General features: G+C 41.5%; 1 protein-coding gene across 1 annotated transcript in view; it reads right to left on the bottom strand.

Moving 5' to 3' along the window:
- Positions 1–22,680, bottom strand: part of mrc1a (mannose receptor, C type 1a) — a 67,085-nt gene that overhangs the window by 12,420 nt on the left and 31,985 nt on the right. Inside the window, exons 20-26 of the mRNA XM_056272357.1 lie at positions 22,011–22,150; positions 21,819–21,921; positions 18,682–18,866; positions 17,113–17,218; positions 16,697–16,929; positions 15,637–15,802; positions 14,438–14,590 (exon numbers count right to left, since the gene is read on the bottom strand). Coding sequence (XP_056128332.1) covers positions 14,438–14,590; positions 15,637–15,802; positions 16,697–16,929; positions 17,113–17,218; positions 18,682–18,866; positions 21,819–21,921; positions 22,011–22,150 — 1,086 coding nt within the window. The remainder of the gene's footprint in view (positions 1–14,437; positions 14,591–15,636; positions 15,803–16,696; positions 16,930–17,112; positions 17,219–18,681; positions 18,867–21,818; positions 21,922–22,010; positions 22,151–22,680) is intronic.

Raw genomic sequence — 22,680 nt, 5'->3', positions numbered from 1 at the left:
CAGATGTGTGTTCAGATTATAATGACTGACTGTCTACACTGATACAGATGTGTGTTCAGATTATAATGACTGACGCTGTCTACACTGATACAGATGTGTGTTCAGATTATAATGACTGACGCTGTCTACACTGATACAGATGTGTGTTCAGATTATAATGACTGACGCTGTCTACACTGATACAGATGTGTGTTCAGATTATAATGACTGACGCTGTCTACACTGATTCAGATGTGTGTTCAGATTATAATGACTGACGCTGTCTAGACTGATACAGATGTGTGTTCAGATTATAATGACTGATGCTGTCTACACTGATACAGATGTGTGTTCAGATTATAATGACTGACGCTGTCTACACTGATACAGATGTGTGTTCAGATTATAATGACTGACGCTGTCTACACTGATACAGATGTGTGTTCAGATTATAATGACTGACTGTCTACACTGATACAGATGTGTGTTCAGATTATAATCACTGACGCTGTCTACACTGATACAGATGTGTGTTCAGATTATAATGACTGACGCTGTCTACACTGATACAGATGTGTGTTCAGATTATAATGACTGATGCTGTCTACACTGATACAGATGTGTGTTCAGATTATAATGACTGACTGTCTACACTGATACAGATGTGTGTTCAGATTATAATGACTGACGCTGTCTACACTGATACAGATGTGTGTTCAGATTATAATGACTGACGCTGTCTACACTGATACAGATGTGTGTTCAGATTATAATGACTGACGCTGTCTACACTGATACAGATGTGTGTTCAGATTATAATGACTGACTGTCTACACTGATACAGATGTGTGTTCAGATTATAATGACTGACGCTGTCTACACTGATACAGATTTGTGTTCAGATTATAATGACTGATGCTGTCTACACTGATACAGATGTGTGTTCAGATTATAATGACTGACTGTCTACACTGATACAGATGTGTGTTCAGATTATAATGACTGACGCTGTCTACATTGATACAGATGTGTGTTCAGATTATAATGACTGACGCTGTCTACACTGATACAGATGTGTGTTCAGATTATAATGACTGATGCTGTCTACACTGATACAGATGTGTGTTCAGATTATAATGACTGACTGTCTACACTGAAACAGATGTGTGTTCAGATTATAATGACTGACGCTGTCTACACTGATACAGATGTGTGTTCAGATTACAATGACTGACGCTGTCTACACTGATACAGATGTGTGTTCAGATTATAATGACTGACTGTCTACACTGATACAGATGTGTGTTCAGATTATAATGACTGACTGTCTACACTGATACAGATGTGTGTTCAGATTATAATGACTGATGCTGTCTACACTGATACAGATGTGTGTTCAGATTATAATGACTGACTGTCTACACTGAAACAGATGTGTGTTCAGATTATAATGACTGACGCTGTCTACACTGATACAGATGTGTGTTCAGATTACAATGACTGACGCTGTCTACACTGATACAGATGTGTGTTCAGATTATAATGACTGACTGTCTACACTGATACAGATGTGTGTTCAGATTATAATGACTGACGCTGTCTAGACTGATACAGATGTGTGTTCAGATTATAATGACTGACGCTGTCTACACTGATTCAGATGTGTGTTCAGATTATAATGACTGACTGTCTACACTGATACAGATGTGTGTTCAGATTATAATGACTGACGCTGTCTAGACTGATACAGATGTGTGTTCAGATTATAATGACTGACGCTGTCTACACTGATACAGATGTGTGTTCAGATTATAATGACTGATGCTGTCTACACTGATACAGATGTGTGTTCAGATTATAATGACTGACGCTGTCTACACTGATACAGATGTGTGTTCAGATTATAATGACTGACGCTGTCTACACTGATTCAGATGTGTGTTCAGATTATAATGACTGACTGTCTACACTGATACAGATGTGTGTTCAGATTATAATGACTGACGCTGTCTAGACTGATACAGATGTGTGTTCAGATTATAATGACTGACGCTGTCTACACTGATACAGATGTGTGTTCAGATTATAATGACTGACGCTGTCTAGACTGATACAGATGTGTGTTCAGATTATAATGACTGATGCTGTCTACACTGATACAGATGTGTGTTCAGATTATAATGACTGACTGTCTACACTGATACAGATGTGTGTTCAGATTATAATGACTGACGCTGTCTACACTGATACAGATGTGTGTTCAGATTATAATGACTGATGCTGTCTACACTGATACAGATGTGTGTTCAGATTATAATGACTGACTGTCTACACTGATACAGATGTGTGTTCAGATTATAATGACTGACGCTGTCTACACTGATACAGATGTGTGTTCAGATTATAATGACTGACGCTGTCTACACTGATACAGATGTGTGTTCAGATTATAATGACTGACGCTGTCTACACTGATACAGATGTGTGTTCAGATTATAATGACTGACGCTGTCTACACTGATACAGATGTGTGTTCAGATTATAATGACTGACGCTGTCTACACTGATACAGATGTGTGTTCAGATTATAATGACTGACGCTGTCTAGACTGATACAGATGTGTGTTCAGATTATAATGACTGATGCTGTCTACACTGATACAGATGTGTGTTCAGATTATAATGACTGACTGTCTACACTGATACAGATGTGTGTTCAGATTATAATGACTGACTGTCTACACTGATACAGATGTGTGTTCAGATTATAATGACTGACGCTGTCTACACTGATACAGATGTGTGTTCAGATTATAATGACTGACGCTGTCTACACTGATACAGATGTGTGTTCAGATTATAATGACTGACGCTGTCTACACTGATTCAGATGTGTGTTCAGATTATAATGACTGACGCTGTCTAGACTGATACAGATGTGTGTTCAGATTATAATGACTGATGCTGTCTACACTGATACAGATGTGTGTTCAGATTATAATGACTGACTGTCTACACTGATACAGATGTGTGTTCAGATTATAATGACTGACGCTGTCTACACTGATACAGATGTGTGTTCAGATTATAATGACTGACTGTCTACACTGATACAGATGTGTGTTCAGATTATAATCACTGACGCTGTCTACACTGATACAGATGTGTGTTCAGATTATAATGACTGACGCTGTCTACACTGATACAGATGTGTGTTCAGATTATAATGACTGATGCTGTCTACACTGATACAGATGTGTGTTCAGATTATAATGACTGACTGTCTACACTGATACAGATGTGTGTTCAGATTATAATGACTGACGCTGTCTACACTGATACAGATGTGTGTTCAGATTATAATGACTGACGCTGTCTACACTGATACAGATGTGTGTTCAGATTATAATGACTGACGCTGTCTACACTGATACAGATGTGTGTTCAGATTATAATGACTGACTGTCTACACTGATACAGATGTGTGTTCAGATTATAATGACTGACGCTGTCTACACTGATACAGATGTGTGTTCAGATTATAATGACTGACGCTGTCTAGACTGATACAGATGTGTGTTCAGATTATAATGACTGATGCTGTCTACACTGATACAGATGTGTGTTCAGATTATAATGACTAACTGTCTACACTGATACAGATGTGTGTTCAGATTATAATGACTGACGCTGTCTACACTGATACAGATGTGTGTTCAGATTATAATGACTGACGCTGTCTACACTGATACAGATATGTGTTCATATTATAATGACTGACGCTGTCTACACTGATACAGATGTGTGTTCAGATTATAATGACTGACGCTGTCTACACTGATTCAGATGTGTGTTCAGATTATAATGACTGACGCTGTCTACACTGATTCAGATGTGTGTTCAGATTATAATGACTGACGCTGTGTAGAAAATCCTGCTGAGATCTGATTGGCTGATTGAGTCCTGATAAGATCACCTGTTGCCACTAACTAATCATGCTTCAGTCTCAGTTTGCTTGTATATAAGAAGCCGTCTCCCCCATTCATACATGGTCTGTGTGGAATTGTTGCGTTGTTGACAATGTAAGTTTCTTTCTGATTGTTTGTTTAAAGGATTGTGTTTGATATGATATATTGAATTCTAGTTATGTATAGTTTCTCTTTGGTGTTATATTCATTTGAATTGTTAAAGTTGATATCAGATGTATGGTTTAAGATCTGCAGATGTGTTTGTAATCTATTAATTGTTTCTATGTTTATGTTTAGAAACCAACAATTACCACCATAAGAAATGTCTACTCCTACATGTTGAGTACAATAAACTGAGAGCAATAACTGATGACTGAATGAGTTTTAATGGACCCACCGTTCCAGTAGCAACAGCTGAATCAGCCTAAATGTACCACTAGTTTTTACATGGTCCTTCGAGCCAGAGAGGCTGCTGAAATGGAGACTGAGGATGACTGTGTGAGACCTAAACGTTCATCTAGGATCGTAAAACCTCCAAGATGGCACCAAGATTATATGATGGCTCAGTCAAATCCATCAATTCATCCAATTGGACAATTGTCAAATCAGCCAGAGGATTTGAGCCATTTTGTTGCCTCACAAGGAGCTTCCATTACCGCAACTCAAAATGAAGTGAAGTCTTTATCTGAGGAGATTAAACAAATGAAAGGAATGTTGTTGGATGTGGGACAAATGATGAAAGATCTGCAAAGGAAAAGACATTCTTCATTTTCTACTAGCTCTGAATGCAGTTCTATTCAAGCATCCCCAGTTCATATCCCAATGCAAGCAAAGCAGCAAGAAGAGATGAATGCTAGAGATTCTATTGTGGATGAGTTGAGTGAATGTATGCGACAACATCAAACCAGGCCGGACAATGTGCTTTCTACACCACCAAAGATTCAGGGACAAAATACTTTGCCCCCCGCACAGTATGCGCAGCCTACCATTCCATTAGCGACCACTAGAGAGCCATCAGAGAGACAACACCAGCAGCTTTCTGATCCATGTCTACTTAATAGGCCATCAACTCCTTTACCAGAAAACCTCAGGTCACAACCTTTAATGGATCCCATCGCCAGGGGTGACAGCTTAATCCAGCCACAACGTAATGGTCCTCCATGGCTATCTTCAGTCAGTCATCAAATGAATCCCAGTTTCTATCCAAGTGATCAACAAGTAGGAAGGGATCAAAGCTTATTGCCATCTGGTCAAATGCAGGGAAATGCATTTTGTATGCCCGGTCATCAATGGATGCCTCCAAGTTGGCCAACCTACTTCCCAAGTGGAGGCTTGTTAAACCCACCGTACCTACCTGATATCCCTTATCCAGTATTATATCCATCTCATAGTCAAAATGCTCCACTTAATTGGGTTCCTCCTAGAGTTGCCACGTTGCCTCCTAGAGATTTATCAGTTGGATTTCCTTATACTTCTCTTGGACATTTACATCAAACTTCCTTAGAACAGCAGACAGCTAGAACAGCTGTACGTCAGCAAGATAACCCTTCCATTATGTTGCCACAGAATCATTTGACACCAAGAGTTATTACTACGGCATCAGCACCTCAGGGCCAGCAAAGAGATGTGAATCAAATAACTGCATTCTCCCCAAATGGAATTCAGATGATGGTACCTGATCAGCATACGTCTATTCATTCAGCAGTGAATGTGCCCCACCCAGCTATGTCAGCTCTACTTCCTTCCAGGTCAGCCCGTATTGAGCGACTTTCATTTCCAAATTTGAAGAGTGATGACCCCCAAGAGTTTGCCATGCTGAATATGGCTCTGAAGAATTTGTTACCCTTAGAGGAAACTGAGCAATATAAGTACCATATTCTTCTGGATCATTTGAAGTTGGATGCAGCTCGACTTCTTGCCTTAGCTTATGCCCATCATTCGCAGCCTTATACCATGGCCTTAAAGGCTCTACAGAAGAGATATGGTCAACAACCCCAGCTGGTGCTCCGAGAGATTGCTACTATTAAGAACTTGCCCGCTGTACGTTCAGGCGATTCTGCTGGATTTGGCGCATTTGCTGTACGAGTTCAAGCTCTTGTGGGAATGCTTCAATCCTGGGATCATGAAGAAGGAGCAAAGGAGTTATCATGTGCATCCCATGTCCATCAGTTACTCAGTAAACTTCCAGCACATCAGGTTGCTAGTTTTGCAAGATATGCCAAAACAACCCGACCAGACCAGTCCTATGACTTAGTGAATTTCTCAGTTTGGTTAGAAGAGGAATCAGATTGTCAGAATCTAGCAACCCAAGTGTTTGAACAACACCAAGGTATGAAGAAGTTCCAGGTAAGAGAAGGAAGGCCTACCAAGAGCCAATACCACACAGCTACTTTCCTTCATGGTGTGAGTCAAGAAGTTTATCCCACTCAAAGGAACACTGAAACTGCGAACCATGAAATTAATCAGCGACAGGGCAAGAAGGAGGGCCTTAAACCATCATGTGCATACTGTGGCAGTAAGGATCATCATCTCAGTCATTGTCCTGAATTTCAGAGCTTTGATATGGTAGCCAAACGGAAATGGATTGTTGACAACAATCGTTGTTGGAGATGTGGTTGGGCCCATAGATCATCCAAGTGTGACTTAAGAGGAAAATGTCCGTTGTGTCAGGATCGTCACTTAGGAGTATTGCATGAAGTAAATGCTCGCAAACCAGACTCTAGGATATTCTATTTGAGCCGAGCAAGTGGCCTTAACTCTGTTCTTCTGAAAATTGTGAAGGTAGTTCTGAGCCACAAAGGAAATACTCTGGAGACATATGCCATCCTAGATGATGGTTCAGAAAGATCCATGCTAATGTCTTCTGCAGCAGAGAGTTTAGGTCTTCATGGGGCGGCAGAATCATTGGTTCTTCGAACCATTCGGCAAGACACAGAGAAAATTGAAGGTGCAACAGTTTCCTTTTCCATATCTCCAGCTTCTCATAAGCAAAGTAAATACCAGATACAAGGTGCCTTTACTGCTCAAATGATTGATTTACCCGAACAGACTTATCCTGTGCAAATCTTACAGCGACGCTACCAACATCTAAGGGGCCTCCCTCTGGAGGAGTTTCAGAAAGTTAAACCTTTGCTACTAGTGGGAGCTGATCATCCTCACCTTCTTAGCCCCAAAGAGCGAGTACGTTTTGGACCACCTGGAAGTCCAGCAGCTTTGCATACTCGACTGGGGTGGGCATTACAAGGACCTACTTCTTTGGGTGAAAAGACAAATCCCCCGACTCAGTGTTTCTTCCAAGCTTCTCGCTCAATGGACCAATTGCATAACGATGTGGAGAAGTTATGGCAAGTTGACGTACTTCCTTTTTCTCAGAATCCTAGGCATGCTCTGCGTTCTAAGCAAGATAAGGATGCTATCGAGTGTCTAGACCAGAAAACAAAGCGTGAAGAAATCAATGGTATCAAAAGATATGCGACTCCTTTACTTCGTGTCAAGAATGCACCTCTCCTTAAAGCATCTCCGGAGGCAGTGATGCCAGCTTTGCGTAGAATGGAGAGACAACTAGCCAAGGATCCTGATCATGCAGCTATCTATGAGCATGAGATTCAGAAACTCATTGAAGCTGGATGTGTTAAGAAACTGAAACCAAATGAGATTGACCTCAGAGATGAATCTTGGTACATTCCTCACCATCTTGTGGAACATAATGGCAAACATCGTGTGGTATTTAATTGTTCCCATCAGTATCGAGGTGAGAGTTTGAATGCCTATTTGTTACCTGGACCGGTACTGGGCCCTTCCTTGATTGGAGTTTTACTTCGGTTTAGAGAACATCAAGTTGCTATAAGTGGAGACATCAAATCCATGTTTCATCAAGTCCGCCTCTTGTCTTCTGATTCGCCTTTGCTACGCTTCTTGTGGCGAAATATGAGAAGAAATGATTCAGCCGATGTCTACGAGTGGCAGGTTTTGCCTTTTGGTGCTACATGTAGTCCGTGTTGTGCGACCTATGTGCTCCAGAAATGTGTTCAGAGCCTTCCTGTTGAGTTTCAAGATGTGCAATCTTCTGTCATGCATTCCTTTTATGTGGATAATTGCCTACAAAGTTTTCCAACTACTAAAGAGGCTAAGGAGATGCTGATGAACTTACGTTCTTCCTTGGCTGAAGGCGGTTTTGAGATTCGGCAGTGGGCCAGTAACCATATTTCTGTGATTGACCACTTACCAACAGAAGCTCGTTCAGTAAGCACTGACTTGTGGTTAAGTCATAATTGCACCGATCCGTGCGAGGGTACTCTTGGGCTCAGTTGGCATTGCTTGCAGGATACTTTGAGCTACAAGCACCGTCTAGTGGAGTATCCTGTCCTAACATTGCGGGTTGTATATCGGGTACTTGCTCGTCAGTACGACCCTCTGGGTTTCATTATTCCATTTACGACACGTGCTAAAGTTCTTCTGCAACAATTGTGGATGAAACCTAATAGAGGATGGGATAATCCAGATATCCCAGAGGGGATTAAAACCGCCTGGATGGCATAGGAAGGAGAGTTGCCAGATTTGGTCAAGATCCAAGTACCTCGATGGTATGGTCAAAAAACCCACAGGGAAGATCCAGTCATCCGAGAGCTTCACATATTCTGCGACGCATCCGAAAAGGCATATGGTTCAGTTGCCTACTTGCATATGAGAAATGGAATTGGTGAGATTTCTATATCTCTGGTCATGGCTCGTTCAAGGGTAGCACCGAAGAAGACCATTTCTATTCCTCGTTTGGAACTGTGTGCTGCTCTGACTGGGGCACAGCTAGCTAACCTGTTGCAAAAGGAACTTACCTTGGCTGTTCAAAAAGTGACACTTTGGTCTGATTCTACAACTGTGTTGACCTGGATCCAGTCCGAATCCTGTCGGTACAAGATCTTCGTGGCAAACCGCATTACGGAGATTCTTGATTATACTAGACCGGATCAGTGGAGATATGTTGACACTGCCAGTAATCCAGCAGATGACATCACTCGAGGCAAGAGACTTGCTGAATTGTCTGCAAATAGTTCTTGGTTTCAAGGACCTACCTTTCTCTATTTGCCCCATCAGCAATGGCCAAAATCTCCAGCCTTAATGACAGAGGAGGTTGGGACAGAGCTGAGAAAACCTTTGTTTTGTGGGCTTAATCAAGCACCAGTTAACTCTCCAAAGTCTAGTGAGTCTCAGTTTAATACCTGGTCAGAGCTGATTGCAGCAACTGTTGAAAACCTCTCGTTGGACTTGGGAGCTGAGATCAAACCTTCTCAAACTGAAGCAGAAGTATATATCCTGCGTCAAGCCCAGATGGAAGATTTCCCTGAGGAATATAAGCTGCTTAAAGATGGTCATGGAGTTCCTTCGCACAGCCGTTTAGTTGGTCTGGCACCAGAGTATGATCCCGTTACAGAGCTAATAAGAGTGGGTGGACGTCTTCGTCAAAGCGAGGATTTGGATCTTGAAGCTATTTACCCAATTGTCTTAGATCCTAAGAATCATGTAACCAAACTTTTGGTTGCTAACTATGATACAACTCTGTATCATCCCGGACCACAAAGAGTATTCGCCCAGCTTCGCCGGAAATACTGGGTTCTGAGAGGGCGACAGTTAATCAAGAAAATCCAGAGATCATGCTTTGAGTGTAGGAAGTGGAAAGGTGTGCCTTCAGTTCCCAGAATGGCTGATTTACCCGTTTCCAGACTTCGCTTGTATAAGCCTCCATTTTGGTCGACGGGTATGGATTGTTTCGGGCCTTTAACCATCAAAGTAGGTCGCCGACATGAGAAGAGGTGGGGCATTATATTTAAATGCCAGACGACCCGATGTCTTCATTTGGAACTACTTTCTAGTATGGATACTGACAGTTTCCTTATGGCCCTTCGAAGATTTGTAGCCCGTAGAGGTAGGCCCCATGAAATATTATCTGATCAAGGGACTAATTTCAAGGGAGGAGAAAGAGAACTCCGGGAGGCATTTTCGCAGCTTAGTCCCTCCTTTCAGGAGATACTTGCCCAACAGCAAATTAAATTCTCATTTAATCCGCCATATTCCCCCCATTTTGGAGGTACTTGGGAGAGAGAGGTACGGTCTGTTAAGACGGCATTACGAGCAGTCTTGGGAAAACAAGTAGTTTCAGAGGAAGTTCTGTATACAGTGCTCGTTGAAATTGAGGAGTTGCTAAACTCAAAACCTCTTGGCTATGTGTCTTCAAATCTTTCAGACCCTGATCCAATCACCCCAAATATCCTACTGATGGGGCGGCGAGATGCCTCTCTTCCACAAGTGATGTATGCAGATTCAGAACTACTTACTCGTAGAAAGTGGAGACACAGTCAAGTTCTTGCGGATCGATTCTGGGTCAGTTTTGTCCGAGATTATCTTCCAAGTCTTCAGACTCGTCAAAAGTGGGAACGTGATGGTAATCCTATTGCTCCTTCTGCCATTGTCATGATTGTGGACCCTCAGCTTCCGCGTGGACACTGGCCTATCGGGACTGTTAGTAAGATTTTGCCAAGTCCTGATGGAAGAGTGAGAGTTGCTGAGATCTTCAGCAAAGGGAAATCTTTAATTCGTCCTGTCAGCCGTCTAATTGTTCTTTCTGAATTGACTGATACGGATCATCCAATTGTATGAATTTCCTGTAGATACAAATATGTTAACATATTTGGGGGCGGCTGTAGAAAATCCTGCTGAGATCTGATTGGCTGATTGAGTCCTGATAAGATCACCTGTTGCCACTAACTAATCATGCTTCAGTCTCAGTTTGCTTGTATATAAGAAGCCGTCTCCCCCATTCATACATGGTCTGTGTGGAATTGTTGCGTTGTTGACAATGTAAGTTTCTTTCTGATTGTTTGTTTAAAGGATTGTGTTTGATATGATATATTGAATTCTAGTTATGTATAGTTTCTCTTTGGTGTTATATTCATTTGAATTGTTAAAGTTGATATCAGATGTATGGTTTAAGATCTGCAGATGTGTTTGTAATCTATTAATTGTTTCTATGTTTATGTTTAGAAACCAACAATTACCACCATAAGAAATGTCTACTCCTACATGTTGAGTACAATAAACTGAGAGCAATAACTGATGACTGAATGAGTTTTAATGGACCCACCGTTCCAGTAGCAACAGCTGAATCAGCCTAAATGTACCACTAGTTTTTACACGCTGTCTACACTGATAGAGATGTGTGTTCAGATTATAATGACTGACTGTCTACACTGATACAGATGTGTGTTCAGATTATAATGACTGACGCTGTCTACACTGATACAGATGTGTGTTCAGATTATAATGACTGACGCTGTCTACACTGATACAGATGTGTGTTCAGATTATAATGACTGACTGTCTACACTGATACAGATGTGTGTTCAGATTATAATGACTGACGCTGTCTACACTGATACAGATGTGTGTTCAGATTATAATGACTGACTGTCTACACTGATACAGATGTGTGTTCAGATTATAATGACTGACGCTGTCTACACTGATACAGATGTGTGTTCAGATTATAATGACTGACGCTGTCTACACTGATACAGATGTGTGTTCAGATTATAATGACTGACTGTCTACACTGATACAGATGTGTGTTCAGATTATAATGACTGACGCTGTCTACACTGATACAGATGTGTGTTCAGATTATAATGACTGATGCTGTCTACACTGATACAGATGTGTGTTCAGATTATAATGACTGACGCTGTCTACACTGATACAGATGTGTGTTCAGATTATAATGACTGACGCTGTCTACACTGATACAGATGTGTGTTCAGATTATAATGACTGACTGTCTACACTGATACAGATGTGTGTTCAGATTATAATGACTGACGCTGTCTACACTGATACAGATGTGTGTTCAGATTATAATGACTGACGCTGTCTACACTGATACAGATGTGTTTTCAGATTATAATGACTGACGCTGTCTACACTGATACAGATGTGTGTTCAGATTATAATGACTGACGCTGTCTACACTGATACAGATGTGTGTTCAGATTATAATGACTGATGCTGTCTACACTGATACAGATGTGTGTTCAGATTATAATGACTGATGCTGTCTACACTGATACAGATGTGTGTTCAGATTATAATGACTGACTGTCTACACTGATACAGATGTGTGTTCAGATTATAATGACTGATGCTGTCTACATTGATACAGATGTGTGTTCAGATTATAATGACTGACGCTGTCTACACTGATACAGATGTGTGTTCAGATTATAATGACTGATGCTGTCTACACTGATACAGATGTGTGTTCAGATTATAATGACTGACGCTGTCTACACTGATACAGATGTGTGTTCAGATTAAAAGTGACTGACGCTGTCTACACTGATTCAGATGTGTGTTCAGATTATAATGACTGACGCTGTCTACACTGATACAGATGTGTGTTCAGATTATAATGACTGACTGTCTACACTGATACAGATGTGTGTTCAGATTATAATGACTGACGCTGTCTACACTGATACAGATGTGTGTTCAGATTATAATGACTGACTGTCTACACTGATACAGATGTGTGTTCAGATTATAATGACTGACGCTGTCTACACTGATACAGATGTGTGTTCAGATTATAATGACTGACTGTCTACACTGATACAGATGTGTGTTCAGATTATAATGACTGACGCTGTCTACACTGATACAGATGTGTGTTCAGATTATAATGACTGACGCTGTCTACACTGATACAGATGTGTGTTCAGATTATAATGACTGACGCTGTCTACACTGATACAGATGTGTGTTCAGATTATAATGACTGACGCTGTCTACACTGATACAGATGTGTGTTCAGATTATAATGACTGACGCTGTCTACACTGATACAGATGTGTGTTCAGATTATAATGACTGATGCTGTCTACACTGATACAGATGTGTGTTCAGTTTCTGACGTTCTGACGCACCTGAGTCTGTCGACAACAGGGAAATTGGAATAAGAAAAGAATGTTTGCTTTGATCGTCCAGTTTAAAGGGTTAGTTCGCCCATTTAAGACATGAAGTTGTATGCAATCCTTACCAGCACTATAGTGCATACACACTGACCCACTCTGTTGTCACCTCCCTGGTCAGAGTTCTGGCCGCTGGAAGTTTTTCAATAAAGTACTCCCGGTTATTTTCCGGGGTCGCAAAACTGTGCGTTTTTACGTGAAAAAATGATTTGCGTTTCAAAGCTTGATTAATTTACCACACAAAAAACACGCCGGTCAAAATTCATACCTCAGTTTTAATCGGCACTATTTTCTATCCATTTCTATCAATCCGCGCTGCTGTCAACGTCAACAGTGCCCATGTTCCGATCAGCTGTTCCATAGTGTTTACACAATCGATTGACGACGACGTAAAAAGTATTAAATTAACAATGGTGTGAACTTGTAAATTCCCAGGCTGTGACCACAACGATGTGCCGGGATCAAAGTTCAGATTCCATCGTTTTCCTGTTTCGAATATAACTATGAGACAGCTTACCGAGCATAATCTCCATCTGCTGTTAGTCGACCTCACCAGCAGGGGGTGCAAGCGCGTGTTGTTGATTTGGCTGGTTGACATCGGCTACTCTGCGGGAGCTAAAATATCCAGAATAAAGGATTTTTTCGTGTGTGTAGTGCTCACTTCAGGGAAGACGATTACAACCAAGGAGGAAAAGGAAAATTAAAGAGTTTTGCTGTACCAGTACCACGGGTAAGCTCTATTTACTAACTTTATGATCCCATGTCTAAACTGTACGGTAAACAAGCTGATGTTTAGACTCCATTATAAAACACGTGAAAAGATGTCTAATATAAAAACAGCTATAGGGATATTGGTACAATTTGCTGAGAAAACTATTTGATTGAACACACACACAATTGAGGTTTGTGTTGCAATCAATAACATTGTTGTTGTGCTAAAATTACTTTCATCATCTGATCTGTCTGACATGTGCTAAAATTGGTTTCATTATCAGAATTCAGAATCATTATCTTTCAGCGGCCAGAACTCTGACCAGGGAGGTGACAACAGAGTGGGTCAGTGTGTATGCACTATAGTGCTGGTAAGGATTGCATAACTTCATGTCTTAAATGGGCGAACTAACCCTTTAAACAGCTGGTTTGAGACCCTCTACAGACTTCAGGAGATCCCAGCGTCTGAATACAGTGGATGGTTTATTTTAATGGCATCCTGGATCGCGGATTATATGTTTATTCCGAGCATTTGACTGAGGCACAGTGTAATGGAGAGTTCGCAAAGAAACTTTCAACTTTGAACATTATCCTTTTTCCACATATATATATATTTTTTTAAATCCATGTCATGACCCCTTTAAATTTTGTTCCAATGCTGTTTGAAATTAAAGTGAATGAGTATCATAATATAGTATCACTGCATTCATGTGGATTCTGTTTAAATTAAAAGAGATGATCTACTTGACAGAAAGTAATGCCTACCTATTCTCAAGCACTCCACGGTGGCATGAGCCCAGTTGTCCGACATGGAGGCCATGAAGGCGTAGCAGTGTCCTCTGAAAGGGATCCAGGTTTTGCGCTTCTTTGACTCAGGGCAGTTCCCCGGCATCTGAGGAGGGTCTGTGGGAGCAACGTCTGAAGGAAGGAACCAGGAATTAATAAACTATAAGCACTGCCCTACAAGTGTTTGTTTTAATGCTAAAGTTTAAAGTTTTAGCTTTAAATTTTATAAAGCGATTTTTTAAAAATTAAGCAGAACAGTGACTAAAATAACTGGAAATACTTGTGCATTAAACGGTTATAATTAGGGTTGGGAATCGAAAATCAGTTTAAATTCTGGAATCAAGTACTTGAGGTCGGGAATCGGATACTTGTTATAAAATAAACATTTTGATTCCTCTTATCGATTCCTTTGTGAGCATTTCAATATGATTTCAAACCACTCAAGTGTGAGACGACTTGCACGCTGTTTTCTGTTCTTCGGGCGTGTGTATCAGTAAATTGGATCCGTGCAGCTCTTAAAGTGACAGCACTAATATTCCTGCCATCTCTATAATAACACTAATCAAACAACTAAAGACAAAGAGAAAATTCACTCATTCTTGACTGAATAACTTTTGTAACTATATTTGTTATGTATCTTAAAACATTTTATTTTAATTGTATCATTGTTCAGTTGTATCTATTTGTTGCAATTGCTAATTTTTTTATTTGTTCTTTTTTAATTACTGAGTGTTTACTTGTCTTTAATAATGCTTGAAATTTATATTAGTTAGGCTAGTTGTTTTTCTATGGTATTTTTAAACCACAGGCGGGCTCTTCCGCTTCAGTTAAATGTTTTGCAATAAGATTAAATGTGAATGATGAAAGTTTTTTTTTTTACCTTATTTGAATCGAAATTAGGAATTGATAAGAATCGGAATCAATAAGCAGAATCAAAATCGGAATCAGAATTGTTAAAGTTCAAACGATACCCAACCCTAGTTATAATGCATACCTTCCAGCCAATCAGAATCGAGTATTCAGACAGACCATGGTATACAGTCAATTATTTGCCATTTTCTATATTTTGAGCTAACTATGCAGGAAATGGTCACACAAGCAAAACCACACCAGTTCCCAAGTAAAATTATTCAAGACAATCTAGATATTTATGGCATGCAGAATTTTGAATGAAATACCTGGGGATCGCTTGCACAGGGAATAATATGTGTTGTTGCATGTAGCCGTTTTCCAGTCGCCATCCGTATCAATATATACACACGCTAAATTGTTTTTGGGCTCTCCTGATGCCCATCTGCTGTATCTAAGAAGCCAGTTGTCCACCCAGCGGTAACGACCACTTGTCTGAAGCAAACAAATTTAATTCGTAAGACATTAAAAACTTGATTTTGTCATTTTTGTCAACATCTTTTATTGGTCCTGGAACAACATTTTCTATCAAACAAACAAATTTTTAACCCTAATCCTCAATCCTAAACATAACCTATTCCTCCAACTTTGGGTTTTCCAAAGTTTTTTCCCCTCCATTTCTGTCCCCTCACCACTATCGGATGAGAAGTGAACTCAGCTGGATGATGACAAGGACCTTTGTCAAATATCTTAGGCCTACTATTTGGGTTGTTCAAAATGACCAATTGTCATAATCAACTAGAGTCGAAGGAGGCCTGTATAATTAATAAGGCCGTGTCGGGTAGACGAATAATCTAATTTAAAAGTCACCAACTACCAAAACTAAAAGTCAGAAATCAAAATAGTAATTAGTAATCCAAAAGTAATCTTTCCAGAAATCAAAATACATTTTAATGTAACTATAATCTGATTACCAGATTGTATTGTTCTTGAACGCATTTTATATGTGGCCATTGCAATTTGGAGGTCCGTCTAAAACACACAGTTGGAGCTCTAATGTGGAAGTGACGTGAAGGTCACCTAACATTAACTTCTTGTTTATTGAACTGTTGTATAAAATCAATATATATAACATTTGCAATCGTTCTGGTTTTCGTGAAAATACTCTATATGTCCTGATATAAATATTACAAACAAAAACTTTTCTGCCCCGTTAATTCCCGTGATGGCGAGGGAAGGGGCTCTGTTATTCCAGGATATTTATGATATGATATTTATCATTTGCCAAAACCCATGTGACACACTCACGCACATGCAATGTCATATTTAGGATGACATATTGAGCTTTTTTATTTTGTTTCGTAATGCATTTTAAATGTGGTTGTGTACCAGGTTGCTGTTGAGGCCGATCCACAAAGGCTCCTTGAGTTTGCTGACTCTGAGGACGGTGTACGCCTGGCTGATGGAGTCAAGCACACTGGCCAGGTCAGCATCATCCGCTTTACACTGTCTCCTTGCTTCATCCCAGCTCATTTTCATCATCTGCACCTTATATGAATCATTTCCCAGTGTGAAAAAATGTTGTGGCATTACTGTGGTCACAGGACGGGGCAGCTGAGAGTCTATAACACCAAGGTTAAATACAGGTCACATACATTAGTTGAAATGAGCATTGACATGGTTTAGCAATTACTGATTTGTGTTGTAATGTAAGTGATAACAATATACTGCAGAGATTAGCTTGAGCTGGGACCAGTGCATTTGTGATGTAGAGAACCAAAAATTAATGGATATCTCCCTCTAACCTGTTGTCCTCTTGCAGATGAAACCTCTCTCATCTGAGCAGAGTTCGACTTTCCACGCACCCGTCATCTTTCCTGGGTTTCTAACCATGACGACACAGTCATAGTTCTGGATAGAACAGAGTTAGGATTTAAAAAAAACAACCAAACAAACATAGCCTATGAGAATTGCTACTGTAATTATACGATGTAACTCGTCCCTGCAAGATTACATTGTAGAAGATATGAGTTCACAATCACTGGGTTCATCTATTGCTGTTGTTTATACTGCTTACAGGCAGGTTTAAAGGAGTCATAAAATGCAGTTTCAGATTTTAAAATTATGTTTATAAAGTTTCCAAAGTGTTTTGCACCAATAAAAGTCCAATATTTGTAAAAAAAATAGATAAATAAAAACCTAAATAAGAATGGAATTTTTTTTTTTTTCACTCTTTGTGAAGAACATTGAATCTCAATGGGCGTGGCCTCTTGCATTTTCGTCATCGCACGTCATCGCATTTTCGTGTTCCTGAATTTTAATGGGGGTTTTTTGCCAAAAATGTCAGGTAAAGAACTAAAAAATATAATATTCGGTCAGATTTGCTTGTGTCAGATTTCCTCTGTCGGGTCATACGTAGAACAACTGTTAGACATCGAAATGTTGAGTCAAGTGATTTCTAACCGTGCGTTCACACCGCCGACGGCGAGAGCGAATCCCTGCCAACGACGCCGTAGAAAGATTTGTGGACGCTCTGACTCTGACGTAGATCGAATGCTTGGTCTTTTTTAAAAACTTTATTTAAAGGGGCCACAAAGCAAACAAGCATGCCGATCGTTATTTGTGCAGACTGACCAAGTAGGGTATCAGTTAACCTCATGGAATCTTTTAAATGTAAAAGTAAGAAATTGATAGATGGAAAGAACTTAACAATTATAGTGACATGTTTGCTAACGAAATAAACCAATTAAAAGCCATTTGTGTGGTGTGGCTTTTGCGTTCATGGTTAAGTGCTAATCTAATTTGCATTTCCGCTGAAAAACAAGCGTTCTAGCGCGAAAATCTTGCCTATAAATAATGTTGCGCGCTTATCAAATTCAAATGATCAACCTCTCCTCTATTTTGCGTGGGAACTAATGTGGTCGGAACCAAAGTTACTTGACTGCGTTCTCTGGAATCCTCTTAAGGGGAGCACTTCTACATTACGATTGGTTCGCCGGTTGCCGCCGAACCGCGTTATAGCTCATTACCATAAGGTTGACCTGACTTTAACTTCTCCTCGCCGCTCTCGATGTCCAAGACGCGCCGCCCTCGCCGCAGCTCGCCGCCGGCTCACATTGAAAATGAATGACTTCCGGGCACTTCGACGCTCTTGCCGGCGGCGGTGTGAACGCACGGTAAGAGGCGTTTTATGCAACAAAAAAAGTGCGCATCACAAGAAAAACAATAATTATTTTTGGTCAGATTTGGATAATTTTAAGAATGTTTTGTATGTCTGGCATAAACATCTCATCTCAAAAGAGAAATTCTGATGATTTTGGTCATCTTTATATATACTAGATAGCCTTTGTCAGCAATATGGTGTGAACACCTGCCTCTGAATCAAAGTAGCCATACATCCTGGAAGAGCCATCTGGGAGCGATGAAGGTTGACCCTTGGCCCAGTTTGTGTAGCTGACACCGTTGCCATCAGTCCACAAAAACCTCATCTCCCAATTGACATCATTAAAGCCAATCCATACGTCATCATCTGAAGCCAGCATTAGAGTAGTAAGGAATGCTGCAAACAGAATCAAAAGATCATATTTAAATAATTTTGTTGATCGGCTGGTTTCTTAGCAGAACTGTCCTGTTTTCTGCGTGGACAGACAAATTGCATGTTGTTGTAAACTTACCTGTTGTGCCTGGTAAGAACATTGTATTATATTAGAGTTCAAGTTTAAAGAGTTACAAATTTACATCACTTACAGTCATTTACGTTTACATGCACTTTAGAAAATGGTTTATTCTAAAGTTTTGGCAGAAATTAGTGTTCTGTATTATTACAGATTAATGGAGAGTATGAACCCAAGAGCAGTTTATTACAGATGAGAACAAATACAAAATAAACCAAATTAAAAAATCCTTAACAATAGTAGCCAATGGTACTGGGACTAAACACAGGTAAAGAAATTAAACTCAAAGAGCTAGAAAAAAAACACAGACAAACAAGACATGACCCCCGACAGAGGAGATGACCACGGTGGAGCTGGCAAAGGAAGGAACCACAGTGGGGCCTGTGCAGGTAGGGTCCACGGTGGAGTCAGAGGAATGGATGACCATAGCAGAGCCGAAGAGATGGAGATCCAGGGTTAGGATCCAGGACCAAGGTGGAGCCGGAGGAACAGAGGACTAGGGCAGGCTCAGAGGACCAAGGTTGAGCCGGAGGAACAGAGGACTAGGGCAGGCTCAGAGGACCAAGGTGGAGCCGGAGGAACAGAGGACCAGGGCAGGCTCAAAGGACCAAGGTTGAGGTGAAGGAACAGAGAACCAGGGCAGGCTCGGAGGACCAAGCTGGAGCCGGAGGAATAGAGAACCAGGGCAGGCTCGGAGGACCAAGGTGGAGCTGGAGGAACAGAGAACCAGGGCAGGCTCTGAGGACCAAGGTGGAGCCGGAGGAACAGAGGACTAGGCCAGGCTCGGAGGACCAAGGTGGAGCCGGAGGAAGAGAGGACTAGGGCAGGCTCAGAGGACCAAGCTGGAGCCAGAGTAACAGTGGACCAGAGCAGGTTCAAAGGACCAAGGTGGAGCTGAAGGAACAGAGAACCAGGGCAGGCTCGGAGGACCAAGCTGGAGCCGGAGGAAAAGAGAACCAGGGCGGATTCAGAGGACCAAGGTGGAGGCGGAGGAACAGAGAACCAGGGCTGGCTCAGAGGACCAAGGTGGAACCGGAGGAAAAGAGAACCAGGGCAGGCTCAAAGGACCAAGGTGGAGCCGGAGGAAAAGAGAACCAGGGCAGGCTCGGAGGACCAAGCTGGAGGCGGAGGAATAGAGAACCAGGGCAGATTCGGAGGACCAAGGTGGAGGCGGAGGAACAGAGAACCAGGGCAGGCTCAAAGACCAAGGTGGAGCTGAAGGAACAGAGAACCAGGGCAGGCTCGGAGGACCAAGCTGGAGCTGGAGGAATAGAGAACCAGGGCATATTCGGAGGACCAAGGTGGAGGCGGAGGAACAGAGAACCAGGGCAGGCTCAAAGGACCAAGGTGGAGCTGAATGAACAGAGAACCAGGGCAGGCTCGGAGGACCAAGCTGGAGCCGGAGGAATAGAGAACCAGGGCAGATTCGGAGGACCAAGGTGGAGGCAAAGGAACAGAGAACCAGGGCAGGCTCAAAGGACCAAGGTGGAGCTGAAGGAACAGAGAACCAGGGCAGGTTCGGAGGACCAAGGTGGAGGCGGAGGAACAGAGAACCAGGGCAGGCTCAGAGGACCAAGGTGGAGCCGGAGGAACAGAGGACCAGGGCAGGCTCAGAGGACCAAGGTGAAGCCGGAGGAATAGAGAACCAGGGCAGATTCGGAGGACCAAGGTGGAGCTGAAGGAACAGAGAACCAGGGCAGGCTCAGAGGTCCAAGGTGGAGCAGGAGGAACAGAGGACCAGGGCAGGCTCAGAGGACCAAGGTGGAGCTGGAGGAACAGAGGACCAGGGCAGGCTCGGAGGACCAAGGTGGAGCTGAAGGAATAGAGAACCAGGGCAGGCTCAGAGGACCAAGGTGGAACCGGACGAACAGAGAACCAGGGCAGGCTCGGAGGACCAAGGTGGAACCGGAGGAACAGAGAACCAGGGCAGGCTCAGAGGACCAAGGTGGAGCTGGAGGAACAGAGGACCAGGGCAGGCTCAGAGGACCAAGGTGCAGCCGGAGGAACAGAGAACCAGGGCAGGCTCAGAGGACCAAGGTGGACCAGGCTCAGTTCACAGCTGTAATAATGACTGCAGTCAATTCCCTCGGTAGCCAGAATGGTCGATACGGACTTAAAGCCTTCCCCGAAGGGCTATGTTCATAAATCAAACAATGATTTGTCCAAAAAGAATGATTAATTCTCAATGTAGAGTTTGATATACCCATGGCCTCATATAACATATACACAAATAACAATCTGTGTAAACCCATGGGTACTTAACCACACAATAAAAAAAGAAAAAGACAAGAAAAGAATTGTCCAACTACCCCCCCCCCCCCCCCCCCTCCCTCCCTCTCCCTCCCTTCCTCCCTCCCTCCCCTCCCCCAGACAAAACTACAAATGGTTCAGTCCAATTAGGGTGTATGCTAATGATACAAAAACTGTTTGATACAGATGGGCTGTTTGATGGTACAGCATCAGACTGGAAGGCCAACAGCCTAAAAAAAAGGTTTGGGGGGATTCTTACAAGAAATAAAGGTAATTCTGACTGATATTAAACTGGGTTGTGAAGTTTTTAAAAAGGAATAATTGAATTGAACAACATGTTGGAGTAAACGGACAAACAAAAATATCAGACTCATTTGAATTAGTGAAAACAATTACACAACTGATGTTTAAGATGGTAAATGTAGTGTCAGATAGATAGTGATGTGTGCATGTGTGTCAAGTCCATGTAATTCCTTATCTGTCACCAAGCTTACCTTGTAACAGGCGCTATCTCTTCTTAAGCAGATTTCTCACAATAACCAGCTTTTTTGGTGTGCATGTAAATGTGTTACAAGTGTAATGCTCACCTTGCTCTTCATGACGCCGAATGGACACCAGATTGCCTCCATGTGAAATACAGTGGTCCCGAGAATTCTGCCACGTCATCTTAGCATTAAAATACTTGTAACACTAAAATACAAGTGCTTTGAATTAGAATGTGCAGATTTCATATGGGCCTGTTAATGTAGGCCTTGTTTCACAGACAGTGAAACACTCACTCTGCCCTGAAACATGGTCCATTCTGGAGAACAGCCTCCTGGTGGCACAGTGGAGGGCAACATGGTGGTGTTGACAAAGTCCGAACTTCTCTTACAGATGGAGGGCAACGGCACACCACAGTTGATATCATTCCAGAATCCTTAAAAAAACATATTGCTAATACTTTGTGCAGGGAATAGAGGATAATGCAGCTTTATAATCACATGTCTTGGCAAATAGATGACATAATATTGTAGGTGCAGTATATAAGAACATTGATTTGATGTTATGAGCTTATGTAAAACTATACCCATTATTAACCTAAATTATACTGTCAACCACATTGCTTGTCCATCAATATACTTTGCCTATATTGTTGCTCTTTATGACATTATAGACTTGAAAAACTGAAAAAGTTTTTTTTCACATCTAACATATACCCGTTTAACAACCCTTATCAAAGGCAATCAAGTATGTTGATTAATATCAAAATCAATAATTATTATACAATCAGTGATTATTATCAATCAACCATATTTAATCTAATGTTTGGGACATGAGGTATCTCAACAACCCATTAATGTATTGAGAAAACTTGTCTGGACAAGCATGACTGAAGGCAGTGGTTCCCAACCCTGGTCCTGGAGCCCCAAAACTGCAAGTGTTTGACGTCCTGGGCTGCGTTTAACT

This window comes from Rhinichthys klamathensis, unplaced genomic scaffold (genome assembly GCF_029890125.1).
Source record: "Rhinichthys klamathensis goyatoka isolate OS25496 unplaced genomic scaffold, OSU_Roscu_1.1 h1tg000334l_1, whole genome shotgun sequence".
Lineage (NCBI taxonomy): Eukaryota > Metazoa > Chordata > Actinopteri > Cypriniformes > Leuciscidae > Rhinichthys > Rhinichthys klamathensis.
Note: the sequence above shows the minus strand (reverse complement) of the source record. Positions and strands in the feature narration are given on the sequence as shown.